The sequence below is a fragment of the Clarias gariepinus genome, chromosome 5 (assembly GCF_024256425.1).
Source record: "Clarias gariepinus isolate MV-2021 ecotype Netherlands chromosome 5, CGAR_prim_01v2, whole genome shotgun sequence".
In the NCBI taxonomy this organism is placed as follows: Eukaryota; Metazoa; Chordata; class Actinopteri; order Siluriformes; family Clariidae; genus Clarias; species Clarias gariepinus.
Window position 1 is genome coordinate 28,669,173 of NC_071104.1, and position 14,819 is coordinate 28,683,991.

Consider the following 14,819-nt stretch of genomic DNA (forward strand, 5'->3'; position numbering starts at 1 on the left):
TGCAGGCCGTTTTTGCCCAGTCTCTTTCTTTTGGTGGAGTCGTGAACACTGACCTTAATTGAGGCAAGTGAGGCCTGCAGTTCTTTAGTTGTTGTCCTGGGGTCTTTTGTGGCCTCTCGGATGAGTTGTCTCTGCGCTCTTGGGGTAATTTTGGTCGGCTGGCCACTCCTGGGAAGGTTCACCACTGTTCCATGTTTTTGCCATTTGTGGATAATGGCTCTCACTGTGGTTCGCTGGAGTCCCAAGGCTTTGGAAATGGCTTTATAACCTTTACCAGCCTGATAGATCTCAATTACTTTTGTTCTCATTTTTTTCTGAATTTCTTTGGATCTTGGCATAATGTCTAGCTTTTGAGGTGCTTTTGGTCTACTTCTCTGTGTCAGGTAGCTCCTATTTAAGTGATTTTTTGATTGAAACAGGTGTGGCAGTAATCAGGCCTGGGGGTGACTACAGAAATTGAACTTTTAACTGTGATAAACCACAGTTAAGTTATTTTTTAACAAGGGGGGGCAATTACTTTTTCACACAGGGCCATGTAGATTTGGAGTTTTTTTTCTCCCTTAATAACATAATCTTCATTTAAAAACTGCATTTTGTGTTTAATTATGTTATCTTTGACTAATAGTTAAAGGTTTTTGATGAGCAGAAACATTTAAGTGTGACAAACATGCAAAAGAATAAGAAATCAGGAAGGGGGCAAATAGTTTTTCACACCACTGTATATGATTATATGAAAATAGTAGCAATGACGTAGGTGGGGTGAAGGGAGCTGGTTTAAATCCCTGGTGCACTATGAACAGATGTTGGGTCATTCATCTTCTATATGTCCTATCCTGTACAGGCTTGTGGAGGGCCTGGGGCCTATCCAGGGAGACTTTGCGCATGAGGCGGTGGACACCCTGGACAGTGTGCCAATTCATGGTACACACACTATGGGGAAATTGGGAATGCCAATTAACCCAATGTCCTTCAACAGTGGGAGGAAACCCACCAAGCACAGGGAGAAAATGCAAACTCCATGCACAAACATGCAAACTCTGGTCCCTCGAGGTGCGACAGCACAGTGCTAACCACTTCGCCATCGTGCTGCCCTGATCTTTATTCAGTACTTTGTAAAATCAGTAACCTGCATCACTCACTTATAATCTGCATAATTAAACATTAAAAAAATTTATTGGGATTGAGTATTGTATTATATTGAGTAATATGTGTATTGGGATTATTCACAAAATTATGCATATATTTGTGAAAGATATCTAACTTTGTCAAACATTATTTCCAAATTAATTTATTTCAATTTTCATATTTTTCAAAGATGAATACAGGTCCTCATCTATGCATCAAATTATCATTCAAATGTGACTTTGTTACTGTCGAGGTGTAAAAAAGAAAAAAAAACTGTTTGCAGCAAAAATATACTCCCTGAACTTAAATCTACTGTACTTTATGGAGTAAAGTTCTGTGTTATTGTTACTCTGAAAAAGGATAATGATTAAGTGGAAACATCTAGTTAGTATTCACAAACAATTCAGCTTACACAATCCTGGAGTCAAAGGTCACCAAAGATTTAAACAGCACACAAAGTAAAAGAGAGATTAAGGCCTTTGTCTGAAGGTGTTCTGCCAGTGATATAGTCTCTTAAAGGGATTCGGTTCATATTGAAAGCAAAAGCCGCAGGACTAAAAGAGGACTTACTTTGCGCTGACGTGCAGTGGAGCTGTAACGCAGAAATGGTAAAGGCAGACAGACATAAGTGGATGGCAGCATGTCCTCAGCATGACATCAACGACGCAGACACACTGAAGAGTCTTAAAGTGGACTGCCGTCCTCCGCTCATGCTAAATATAGCCTTGGCATTGCAGGTAAAGTGTGTTGTATTTCAGTTTGCTGCTGACAGGAAGGATTGCCAAAGAATTACTTTGTTCAGTTAAGTATGGTATCAGTATATAGATTAGCAACTATCCACGAGACCAAATTTAATTGAACCATTTCTAGAACTTTTATTATTGGTTCCACATTTCACATATTGTTGTAATACCATGACATACAGCAGAGGTCATGTGGAATAAAAGTTTCTTAACAAAAACAGTTGATTCAAATACTGTGTGTAACATTTGATAATTTTTTTTTATAATTTTTAGCTTTTATACTATACATGATAGGATGTAATTTGGCTTTCTACTATAATTACTTAAAATACCATAGAGTAATTCACTCACTCACTCACTCATTGTCTACACCACTTAATCCTGTATACAGGGTTGTGGGGGGCCTGGAACCTATCCCAAGAAACATTATGCCATTTGGCACGAGGCGGGGTGCACCCTGGACAGGATGCCAAACCATTGCAGGGCTCACACACATACACACACTCATACACTCATAGACACAATACGGGCAATTTGGGAACACCTAATCTGCACGTCTTTAAACTGTGGGTGAAAACCGTAGTACCTGGAGGAAACCCACCAAGCAAGGGGAGAACATGCAAACTCCATGAACACTGAGGGAATCAAACCTGACCAGGAATCGAACCCGGACCCTGGAGGTGCAAGGCGACAGTGCCGCCAGTAACTGAGTAATCGTAATGATGAAAAATATTTTCCATTTTTGACCTTCAAATTAACAACATGGCACATTTTATGCTAATGATCAAATGTTCCATATATACACGTTTATTTCCTTAACATTATGGCATTTTGTTATTTTATTCTTTCATGTAAACCACAGCACCAGGCTTCTCTGTTCTCTTTCTTAATTTACCTGCTGTACTCCGATAAGATTTAGAACTGTTTTAGCAAGTCTAAACAACCCCCTCTCTCTCTCTCTTTCTCTCTCTCTCTCTGCAGCATGTTATGGTCCATTCCTCTCTGTGTGCATTGGTAGTTGGAGCATTAGTGCCTCAGGCTGAGAAGGAAAGAACAACTGCCTCTGTATTCTTTTACTCTGGTGTTTCTGCACTCCTCCAGACATGTTTTGGATCACGGTAAACACCTTCTTGTGACTTTCTTTGCACTTTCTTTGTCACTTTCCTACTTTTTCTGCATGTGCATTGTTTAACATTGCACCTACTCTCTATCTTATTCGCAGCTTGCCATTGATCCAGGCTCCATCACTGGACTACCTGGTTCCAGCGCTTGTCCTACTTTGTGCTGGTCAGTCACCAATACTACACCAACAGGACTTATGGTGTACTTCAGCCTGTGTGCAATCTGATTTATAATTGTAAATCATTCTTTATGCACTGACACCAATTCTTTTTTATTTGGTTTCTTTAGGGAGTCATGCAGCCTGCAGGGGGCAGTGTGATCAATCAAAGCAGTTTGAGGTCTCTGCACACCAGCTGAGAGAGGTGCTGTACTGCTGTCCGTGGTGCTGAACCCTCAGACCACCCCTCTTCCTATTACCTTATAACAACAGCTACACGTGCTGACTGTCTTCTATAATCTTAAACCTATTAACCACCGAACCTATAAAAACAATTAAGCTGGAAACATACTATCAAGCATAGGGAGAACATGCAAACTACACACACACAAACTTGAGGTGGGAGTTAACCCCCTCAACACAGGAGGTGCAAGGCTACAGTGCTAACCACTATGCTACCATGTGTGCTGGAAAGAAAATTGAAAAACAAGTTTTGAATAAGTTGTGGTTTAAATATGGACAAAAGTGATATGATTTTTCCTAAGAGAATTTACCAATACATTTTTCTCTTCCTATGTGTCTAGTTGCAGGGCATGGCTGTAGTAGCAGGCCTGGTGCAGTTGTCAGTGGGTTTGTTTGGTGTGGGCGGAGCCACGCTGACCCGAAGTGGCCCGCTTGTCCTCGCTCCTGTGTGTTGCATGCTGGGATTCTCCATCTACAGAGAGGCAGCTCTGCTTTGTTCAGACCACTGGGGATTTGCTCTGCTGTGAGCATCACATAATATTGGGGTTGGGCTTGTGCTTTATGAGATCCACTGCCCGGTCAAAAAGAGTAGCACCTTTAAAAGGGCTTAATTATTGAACTGCAATAAAAACATTGTGTGATGGGAACCCAAAGGATTGGGACCAAATAGCTGTGTGGCTCAGAAATCCAATACTTAGTAGTAGGTCTCTGTTAGCTAAAAAAAAACAAACAAACCGGTACTTTTGTTTTTAGGACTGTGGTTTTGCTGGTGTTTCTGTCGCAGTACCTGCGTTGCTGGACTCCCTCTGCCCATCTAAAGCTCCCACTGTACCCTGCAGTCAGTATGCTCTCTGTGAGTTACAGCATTACGTACAGTACATCAAGTTTCCACGATACTAAATAAACTATAATTAAAAATAAGCCAAATAAGCAAATCCAGTCCTAATTTTTTTTTCCAGTTTTAACTTTACAAAATTACTTAGCTGTTACCTTAGGGGTTTTTAGGGGTTTTATAAACTTTAGTTTATATATAACATGCGCTCCAGATATCAATGTTAAGATTTTTTTAAGAAACAATTCTGATGTTAATTTGATTACTTAATGCACTTTATTAATTTATTTTGTTATACTTGCTCTCTAATAGACATTCTGTAGTTAAGCTACAGAATACTGCCTGAGCGATACTCAGACTAGGGTTTAATAACATGCTTTGTGTGCTTGTGTGTAGGTGCTGCTGTCTGTGCTGTTGGTGTGGGTTGTGTGTGCTGCTCTGCAACACTGTGGACACATCACTCCTCACTCTGTGTCCCAACTCCTTTTCAAGGATGATTTAAATACGACCCAGTTTCAAAAACGGACAGCTGCAAATTCCTCTAACCTCTTTTCTTCAACGTGGTTTAGCCCACCCTTACCTGGTATTTTTACATGGAAGATCATGCAGTGTCTTATTCACATAAAAATATTAAAACATTTAACCTGCTGTGGTTTGTTATTTTGGTGTTGCTCTGGTTTGTCTTGCTTTACTAATGATATTATTTCAACATGATTAAAACTGAAGTTTTTCATATGAACAGATTTATTTGTTTGTTTTTTATAAAGGTCTTGGGCTCCCCCTTCTGTCTGGTGACAGTATTGCAGCAGGGATTGCAGCAGGGTTGTCTTCTTGCATAAGCTCTCAGACGGTCTATGTAGTAACAGCCCGGCTTGTGAAAGCTCCCACACCTCCAGCACAGGCATGTAACAGGGGGCTGAGTGTAGAGGGTCTGGGCAGCGTGCTCGCTGGGCTGATGGGGGCTCCGGTGGGGCTGTGCAGCAGTGTGCCTAATGCCAGTATGATCAGTCTCAGCCAGGTAGGAGAGAAAAGCATACAAAGCTTCCTTCATGCCTCTATGTTTCACAGTCTTAAGCAATGGTTCAGGAAAATTATTCAAAACCTTATAATGTACAAGAATATCTGTCTCTGTCTCTCTGTTTCCAGTGTGGTTCTCGAGCCACGGTGCAGCTCGCCGCTGTGATGCTCCTGGGTCTGGGTTTGTTCCTCCAACTGACCCAGCTGCTTACTTCAGTCCCTCTGGCTATCCATGGTGATCATACTCATAATCATTCTCAACCTCTCATACTAACACTCACGTCATACCTGCAAATCCTGTGAAGATCACACTATTGAATTCATCTCTTTGCGTCCTCATTTCAAGGTGCTGTGCTCAGTGTGACCTACACAGTGGCTTCAGCGACAGGAATAACGTACCTCCAGTACACAGACGTGGACTCAGGACGCAACATTTTCAACACTGGCTTCACAGTATTCATGTCTTTAGTGCTTCCTCGCTGGTTTAGAATGCAGTCTGGATTTATCTACACTGGTAGGATGAAGACATTTAAATGTTCTCCTCTCACTGTAAAACAGGGTTGTGTTTTTGATCATTTCGGGTGGAGTGCACTAATTTAAATGTTTCTGCATTTAGGTCTCCGCAGTCTTGACATCTTTTTGCAGTCTTGTCTGATGCTTCCAGTGTTTTTAGTTAGCTTTTTAGCCTTTCTTCTAGACCACACGGTTTCAGGTATTAAACACATTCACTAATGCTAAAAACACCATGTATTTTATTCAGTTGTTTGACTTTCTCATTCAAATACACTTAAAAAAATCTGACTGACCACACACAAAACACACACCTTTATCTCTTCCTCACTGACTGCTCTTTATTTTCTTTTTCATTGCTATCATCCTATGCTCTTTCTCATTATTTATATACTTCCTCATTATCACCATTTCTCTTTCTTTTATTGATTTTTCCCCTTTGTTTCCTTTCTCCATCTTCCTAAATCAACCCCCTTCTCTCCATCTTTTTTTTCCTTCTTGACTTCCTTCATTTTCTTTCACCAACCCCCTAACCCCAGAAATGTAAACCATCTTCTTAATTGTTGTTGTTAGTGGTGACGGCGGCAGCGGCATTGTCGTCATCATCATCATAAACTTGTTCCATCTCATTTTGTGATCCAGGAACCCTGTCTGAGAGGGGGCTCGAACACGATCAGAGCACAATGAAGATACAATCATTAGCTGATAAGCCACAGGAAAACAGCCAAAGCTTAGCGACTGTGTACGAGCCTCCACAACCTGTGAAGAACATGATGGCCTGGCCTGGTCTCCGTAATTTTCCTTTCTGTGCCTGCAGGAGCCTGGAGGTGGAGAAAATCACAGTGACGTCTGCGGAGATGTCAAGCTTATTACCTCAGTAGGCTGAATGAAAGCATGTACTGTATGTGTTGCTGATAAAGTTAAACAGCATCAGATATGGTTTTACATTGCACTGTGTCAAAATGTTCACCTTAACTGGTGTGTTGAGTGCTTTCGGTTTATCTGGTTATATACAGTATATTGTATACACTCTTATATTCCATATCATAACCATGAAAGTTGTAACAGGAAAGAAAAAAAGGAGGGAACACAGGTATATTTCCATATAGTTTAATTTTGAAAAATAGATCTTTAAATATTTTTATGAACATATAATTTTGACATCTTTTTGGTAAAAAGTTAATAATGCCACAAAAAAGGTAAATAAAGCACGCCAGATTGCAAGTATCACTCCATAAAGCATACTTAGGGAATTAGCATACTGAGCATTTACAAAGGATGCTGGCTAAAACAGGCTGCTCTCGGACACATCTGTACTGAGTGAAGTTAATAAATAGTAAATAGCAGAGTATAGCTTAATTAGTATGGCTAAAGTTGCAAATGTTGTGTATTTTACCCCTTGTGTATGCTATATGTAGAAATACAGTGTACAATGTGACTATTAAATACATGATAAAGTTACAAAGAACATTTCCAGCAGGAAAACACGGAACATTACAGCTCTGAAAAGTCTAAGACACCAGGTTTGGACTTGTAAGCGACGAACAGGACGTAACACATACAGAACGGTACAACATCAGGAGTGGGAAATACCTGATATCTAGCAGATCTGGTTGATTTTCTTTGTTGCCTTTAATAATAACTGCATTTGTTTGTGTGTCCCAAGCCCATGTTATCTCCATATAACACTTTATCATACTGAACCAGCTACAGTATCAGACAGGCTAAGACTGAGCTACTACTTACCTGAGCTAATTTATCTACAGCTTACTTCTGTTGCATTACCTCAGTCCGGATAAGAATGGTTATTAATATCATGTATGCACATATGTGTAGACGTGTGCGTGTTTGTGTATTTGTGTTTGTGAGTATGCTCCAGTGTAGGCAAATAAAAAACCCATTTCAAATAGTTTTGCATTGAATATTTTACATGTGAGTTTTGGGGACGTCCTCCAAATGAGAACTCACCCAGGAAATTACTGCAATCTTCAAGTCTTTTAAGAGAACTGATTTTTTTTTATGGGACCAAAAGTTATTCTGTTCTTTCAGTTCTCTCATTATGTCTGATTTCTCTTTTTGCATTTCATTTCTCTCCCTCTCATCTATCAGAAGCTACAACACTCCAGGGGTGAAAGTGTTTCGGGTCGAGTATGTGTCTTCCAATCCCGTGCAGCAGTGAGGAGTACCAGTGTACCCCCTCAGCCTGGTGGCCCATCGGCCCTCCCCAATGATGAAGTGCCCTTAGTGGGCCGAAAGCAACATGAGCAAGCCAATGTTCATCCATGGCTGCATAGCAGGAAGACACAATGTCATTAACCACAACTGTGCCATGCATAGTGAGAGGCGCGAACACTCCCATGTCCTCCTGTAGCTGAATCCTTTTTACCCGGGACAGCGTTCCTTCTTGTCCTGGTCCCTGAGCCGAAACTACACACTGACCCAGCTGGACTTCGCTGGCAAACACAGTCCTAAGCTGTCCACTGGCCACCGAGCCCGAGCAGTTACCCTTAGCTATAAACACGAGGTGGGCAGCTGTGAGGCTTAATGCAGCACCAGACTCTGTCTCTATTGAATAAAACAGTGTGCGGGTGAAGGACTGGCGATCTAGGAAGGCGATGACCTCGCTGAAGATGAGCTCCCCACTGCCGTCACCATGTAATGATGCCAAGACTCGTTCACCAAGCTGCAGATCCTGCATAGCCTTCCTGCTCCCATTCTCCAGACTGACCAGAGCTCCTCCCGGAAAGCAGCCACCTGTCTTAGCAGCCACAGAGTGTTCTTATAAAAAGAGAAAGACACACAATTAAAAATTTGTAACCTATTTAAATGTTAAACTTACAGAGCAATCCATTATATTAAGCAGTGTTCGATTGGAAATGTGATATTTCTTCACACACTTCACATCGTCTCCGTCTCTCTGATCCCCTCTTACTCATTGCAAACATGTAAAAAAAAAACACCAATAAAATCAAGAAAGTCATCTACAGTGGCAAAACAACTTTGTGTGCAAGCAAACATTTTAAACACCATTCTTAAAGCTAATGAGTTTTCTCTTTCACTCAGCTTGAGTTGCTGCATAAAAATACAATATAAGCTAATAAATAACAGACTCTGCTTTCCTCTTGCAGAAGTTACTCGGTCAGACTTTGCAAGATGCTATAGAGCCGGTAACGAGAGTCAAGTCTCCTTAGAGCCGAACACAAATATTTGGAAAAGGTGAGGACCAAGGCCAGGTGATAAGACATGGCTGAGATAAGAGATCTTAGAAAAGGAACAACGGAATAACCATCTAGAAACAAAAGAGCAGGTTAATCATCTCAAAAGCACTTTAGTAACTTGCTCTACTTTTAACATTGTGTCTCACGCAGTCTCTCACTCTCTCAGTCGGCTCTCTGCCCTTTCCACACCTACCTTATAGGACCCAAAGGTACACATTATGAAACTCAGTTTCCACAACTACAAAGGGAGAGGTTTAGAGGTCAATGCACTTTTACTGAATGTCTACAAGTATTTTTTTTCCCGTGTTCATATCACATAAGAATAGTACCAAATCTCTTCTCCACAGCACAGGTTAAACGTTTTGGGAATGATGTTGCGGCTCAACAGAATAAAAAAGACTAAAAAAAATGATAAAAGTTACAAAGTGGTATTAAAAAATCATCATGTTGTGATTATTTTAGATAAGTTCAGATCACAAATGCGATATCATAAATATTACATTTTTAATAATCAAATAGCATTTAGTCAAATTCGCAAACCTGCAGCGGTACTGCTTCTTGTGTAGCAGAACACACCTATAAAGGACTTTGATAAGGCAGGCGCAGACAACAGGGCTTGCCTGTGTTTGCTCTCCCTATCAGAGTGATAACAAAAGTGCTTCATGAACGTCCACACACAGAAGTCCCATTGCTCAACAGGGGCCCAAAACTGACATTTTTCAAACTTAAGTGTTGCGCTAACACATAAAAGTCATAGGACATAGGGTCAAGTTTTGTGTGTTTATGTAAAAAGAGTGCAAAAAGAGGTCAAAATCTATTCCTGCAACATTGTTCCTGACTGAAATGGACAAATCACTCATTCCATTATTCCAAAAATATACAAATAACAGAAGTATGGAACAAGAATACACAAGTAGAAATTAGGAGACAGAGTGTGTCTGAATCTGACCTGCTCTTAGCAAAGTAAAGAATCAGCTCAGATTCAGTCAAACATTACTCACAGTTTACAAAAGATATTTTCGATAGCACAGACAATAGAAGAGTTATAACTAGAAAAATTCCAGTCTTTCCTTCCTGGTTTGTAATTTATTCCCGGTTGACATGAGTATAGGGAGGTGTTTACGGCCTAATGATGTGGTCTGTTACCTGGTCATCACCTCCAACCCATGTCTCCCACTTACCTCATCTACTAATGAGAATGAAGCACAATCCACAACCGGACACACCTGAGCACTACTGCCTATCCGGTCACACCCAGAAGTCTGACACTTCGAGCATTTGTGTTTCTATCGACTCTTGCAGTTTAATCTGGTGTAAGTCTAGTCTAAAATGTGTAATCTTAGCATGACTAACTGTGGCTATAAATGTATCATAAAAGGGACACTTCTTGATTAACAGCCACACGTAGTGAAACTAATTCATGTCTAAATCCAATCCAGCCATTTACAGCTATTTGTGCATTGCACTGTGCAACATGAGCCATAATCAACTAATCATCTGCCTAGTAATTAGATAAAGGCTATTAGGACTGTTTTAATAAACAGATGCTACATTATAAATTGGTCACTAAGTCTTAGGCTGGAGTTATGGAACAGCATTTTACTGTTATGATATATAAAGTCGCACACTGAAATCAATGTTTTTTTTTTTTTTTTAAATACTTTCCTTTCTTAAGACAGGATATCCTTGACTTTATCTCCAACAAAAGATATCGAGTTGCTTTAATATTAAGATTGACAACTTCCCATTTCCCACTATTACTGATTATTTATCATAAATCAATATAGAGGACGTTTTTAATCTTAAAACCGCACATAAGTAAAATGTGGTACTCTTATGCCCTTGACAATCTGATAGCCTTAAAGTGTGAAGTCTTGTTCCTACCTGACTTCACGCTGCAGTGCACGTGTGCTTTGGACTCGTAGTGCACCCAGTCAAAGCCGGCTTCAACTGCCAGCCGTGCCAACATGCCGTATTTATTACGGTCACGGTCTGAGGTGGTGATATCCACTGCCCTGCCTTCATAGTGCAGTGATTCCTCAAGGTGATTGCCATCTTCATCCCAGCCCTCAGTGACCCTCAGTTTGACACCTGGCCACATGTTCATGACAGAGATGGCCAGTGAGTTCAGCTTGTCCTTACAACGCTGCAAGATCAGAAACTTATGTCAAAATTATACACATACAATGAAAAATGCAGTTCTCTGGAAAGTAGAGCACTGCAGGTCTGTTTCATCATTACTAAGACTAAGCATTGGCCTAATTCTGTCCAGAAAAAGTCTACGGATAGTGCATAGGCAAGTTCTAAATGCAAAAAGAAGTGAAAAGCACCTGTTAGTGGCTACATATTTGGCTCTGCATAATTATATAAGATAAATAATATAAATTCCAAATTATGTTGTGATAAAGGGGACTTGGGATGGAGACAAAACAAAGGAGTGGTAGGTGGGACTGTAACTTAAAGAAAATTTTTCTTACAGTAACAGAGCAAAATATGTAGACATGCAATCAACAAGTCATCAGTAAAGAACAAAGGTCACTGTCGGAGATGGTCAAAGTTTATGATCACATACTGTACAAGCTGGCCCTTCTGATACAAATAAAAAATGCTCAAGTAGGATTTATTGTAGATTCAAGGAAATTTCACATGGAACCATATTATGCAAATATTATATAAATATCTGCACTCGTTTATCCATAAATGTCTAACCTATAGAAATGTTAAATACATTGTATTTGAAATTGCCTTGAATTCTGTACGTACATATGTTCATACCTTATCCTACTCTTTAGCGAACTTTATTTCTGAAAGCTGCTACACATTTTAAATTCTTAAACACCTGAGAAAAAAAATAGTAGCTAGAAGGATTCATCAAGCTATAACAGCCAGTTAGTCGTGATTTCCACTGTCACACTTTAATTCATTCATCATTTTAAAAATCCTGGAAAACTTTGAAAAAATACAAAGCAAGCATTTTTTTTCTTTTTGCTTTTGACATGCTTTCACATTTTCAAGGGTTTTTTTCTGTATATTAGTCATATTTGTATTTTTATTATAGAAACAAGCAGACACTGCCAACACACAGAACACAAACATGACAGCCTGCTATTTTCAGCAATATTTGTTCTGAAAGCAAAAAAACCACACAGACGTTGCCTTTTTTTCTTGACGTAACTGTCAGATGGTTTATGGTCTCTAAATAAGGCGTATAAGATGCTCTAGAATGTCATGTGTTACCAAGTGATGATGTTTTGCTCAGTTTATGTGCTTGCATAGTTAATACGATTGTCCATTTTCTGTTGTTAAATTAATATGCCTTTCATGGTAAAGCACCTGTTAACTCCTTGGAGGTGATCAACACAGGCATAAAACTCAAATAGTAAAATATTATTAATAGTCAACTAAATTTGTGTAGACGATTTCCTTTTACGTGTTAGATCCTACTTTGACCATCCAGTTTAATATAATTCAGCGTAATTTTAGTAGAGCACTTTTTTTTAGGAAAAACAGTTACAAATAAAGCCTGTATAACATGTATAACATTCATAACTTAGAATTTGCATAAGTGAGTCAGAAAAGAAAAGCATGGGAAAGCTGAACAGGGTTAAACAGGCAAATAGAAATTCTGGTTAGTGAGTGAAAGCCTTTGCAGATAACCAATTAAATGAAACTAAACTGAATGAGGACATATAGTCCAACAATACTGTGTGTAAAAGTATGAAGTCCAATAAAAAAGTACTTGGTGAAATACAAAACAGAGACATGCTGGCCATGTCCCAGGGAAAATAAGAGCTCTAGTTTAAACTGCGTGACTCGAGCCTATGGTGCTGAATGAACATCGCAAGCACGCGTGAGCACCGTGACTGTAAATTCGGCACAGGGGGATTCTCTGTGTGGAAGAAGCGCTCGAAAAGATCAATCCCCCTTTAACGTGGCGCGCGGCTGCTCCAAATGCGCCGTGTAACCGGATCCTCGGCGCCGAGCGCATCTCCTAATGGGACCGTAATCGAATCGGTTACCTGGGTCATAAGCCGGTCCGCGCCCGTGTTCTCCTCATCCTTGAAGATGATGTCGGGGTTGTAGTTGGGAGTGAGCTCCTTGAAGCGCTCCGAGTTCCTCGTGATCTTGCCCTCGAGCCTGCCGCTGGCGCCCAGTGTCTTCTCGGCCACGTTCGGGCTGAACTGCTTGTAGTTGAGCGGCGTGAGTTTCTTGGGAGGCCGGCGCTTGCCGAAGCCCCTGCCCGGGCCGCACGCTTCGCTCACCGGGGCGCAGATCAGCGCGCAGGCGACCAGGAGCCCCAGCACCGCGGGAACACGCATTACCCCCTCTCAAAACAAGAAAGCCCCCAAACACGGAGTGCTACGGGGGCCACGGGTCAAGGGTGAAACTCAAACTGTCCCCCTTCCTCCGCACTCCCTTTTACGCTCCTTTTTTCCCCCCACAGAGGGGGTAAAGAAATTGAGGGATCTTTAATTCCTTATTGCTTTTATCCTCGTCATCGTCTGTGCGTAAAAAGTGCGCGAGGCTGTCATGCGTCGCAGGAGGAACGCGTCAAAACAAAAGCAGGATCCAGTGGTGCCGAGAGGACAGTGCCTCTCCATACGCACTGACGACAAACAGCGGAATGGAAATGAGAACAAGTCCATTTAATTAGAGGCTACACGGGGATCCTGGTAAGTCCTTTTATTGAACTTAGCGCAGAGATTCGGAGAGCAGCGCGCAGGGACAGACTGACAGGGTGCGCAGTGAAGACTGAGAGCCGGCTGCTGTGAGGAGGAATCCTCATGTTCTGCGCTCGTCTTCGCCTTCTGGCGTACTTCGTCCACTCTTCGTCTCTGGAGCTGGAGTGATCAGTAAAGAAAGCAGTAAAGACCGCGCCCTGGCGCTCCTGCACTCCTACCCCTATGCTGCCCGCCTGCGCCACTCCTCCTCCCCCGCGATACACACCGGCTCTGCCACGGACCGCCGACTCGGCCGCTCTGACACACAAACACACACAAACACACGCACGCAAGCACGCCGCTGATGCAGCAGGGCTGTTGTTGTTTCCCACTTGTGTACTATGCCACAGTTTTTTTCCAACCTCTACATTGATTACTGAAGTGGACTTGGTTTCATGCGCGGATCGGCGCGCAGTGTTGTGGCCCTGAGTCACCTCAAACCTCAGACTAACAGCAGCCTTCGTTTCCTCCTCCTCCTCCTACACTGACCCCGGTGAGCGTGCGCACACGTGAGTAGATATACAAACAGCACACACACACACACACACACACACTTAACTGATTCAGAGAATCTAACGTTCATTTGTATGTATTTTATTCATTTAAATTAGTATTGTGTCTAGATTATAGGTCAGGCAAAGTGTAGATAAAAGCACACTACTGAGTTGCACCATCCAAGTACTGTATGTATAAGACAAGAATTGTTTCTTGGATGCAAAAAATGGCCAAGTAATAGTATTATTGACAGCACAGGTGCTTCGTGGTTAGCATTATCGGCGTGCACCTCCAGGGTCCGGTTTGATTCCCGTTTCTGGGTCTGTGTACATGAAGTTTGCATGTTCTCCCTGTGCCTGGTGGGTTTCCGTCAGGTACTCCGGTTTCCTCCCACTGTCCCAACACAAGCAGATTAGGCTTTTCGGAGTCATCAAACCACAGTCATATGGGAATGGGAAATGGGAATAAATATAATGGTCACCATTGGCCTCCACGGTGCCTAGTTGGACTACAGAGGTTCCTAGATAAATGGATGGAACAGTATTATTGTGTTAGCTAAAGTAAGATATCCACTATAGTAATGTAAATATGGATGAAACTCTGCATGAAGTCTGTACAAACAGAACCTCTCAGAGG

The 14,819-nt window shown here is 41.4% G+C and overlaps 2 protein-coding genes across 2 annotated transcripts; one reads left to right on the forward strand and one right to left on the reverse strand.

Annotated features, from left to right (window-relative positions):
* The first annotated feature begins 1,697 nt into the window (after window positions 1-1,697).
* Window positions 1,698-6,781, forward strand: slc23a3 (solute carrier family 23 member 3). Its single transcript, XM_053495760.1, has 12 exons — window positions 1,698-1,862; window positions 2,850-2,986; window positions 3,091-3,155; window positions 3,279-3,352; window positions 3,732-3,913; window positions 4,144-4,243; window positions 4,619-4,805; window positions 4,990-5,240; window positions 5,369-5,474; window positions 5,586-5,753; window positions 5,856-5,951; window positions 6,392-6,781. Exons 1-12 carry the CDS (start codon window positions 1,731-1,733, stop codon window positions 6,628-6,630), a joined length of 1,737 nt encoding a protein of 578 aa, XP_053351735.1. The 5' UTR covers window positions 1,698-1,730; the 3' UTR covers window positions 6,631-6,781.
* A 101-nt stretch (window positions 6,782-6,882) lies between these two features.
* On the reverse strand, window positions 6,883-14,083 carry ihha (Indian hedgehog signaling molecule a). The gene is made up of 3 exons (XM_053495759.1): window positions 12,987-14,083; window positions 10,852-11,113; window positions 6,883-8,527 (listed from the first exon to the last, which is right to left on the reverse strand). Exons 1-3 carry the CDS (start codon window positions 13,284-13,286, stop codon window positions 7,848-7,850), a joined length of 1,242 nt encoding a protein of 413 aa, XP_053351734.1. The 5' UTR covers window positions 13,287-14,083; the 3' UTR covers window positions 6,883-7,847.
* Between the last annotated feature and the right edge of the window lie 736 nt (window positions 14,084-14,819).

What these genes read in the sequence shown, in the direction of transcription:
- slc23a3 (XM_053495760.1), top strand. Translation starts at nt 1,731, where the DNA reads ATGGTAAAGGCAGACAGACATAAGTGGATGGCAGCATGTCCTCAGCAT. An exon ending in ATATAGCCTTGGCATTGCAG is followed by an intron (nt 1,863 to 2,849) that starts GTAAAGTGTGTT and finishes CTCTCTCTGCAG; the next exon opens with CATGTTATGGTCCATTCCTC. An exon ending in CACTGGGGATTTGCTCTGCT is followed by an intron (nt 3,914 to 4,143) that starts GTGAGCATCACA and finishes TTTTGTTTTTAG; the next exon opens with GACTGTGGTTTTGCTGGTGT.
- ihha (XM_053495759.1), bottom strand. Translation starts at nt 13,286, where the DNA reads ATGCGTGTTCCCGCGGTGCTGGGGCTCCTGGTCGCCTGCGCGCTGATC. An exon ending in CGGACCGGCTTATGACCCAG is followed by an intron (nt 11,114 to 12,986) that starts GTAACCGATTCG and finishes CTGATCTTGCAG; the next exon opens with CGTTGTAAGGACAAGCTGAA. An exon ending in GCACTGCAGCGTGAAGTCAG is followed by an intron (nt 8,528 to 10,851) that starts GTAGGAACAAGA and finishes TCTTTTTATAAG; the next exon opens with AACACTCTGTGGCTGCTAAG.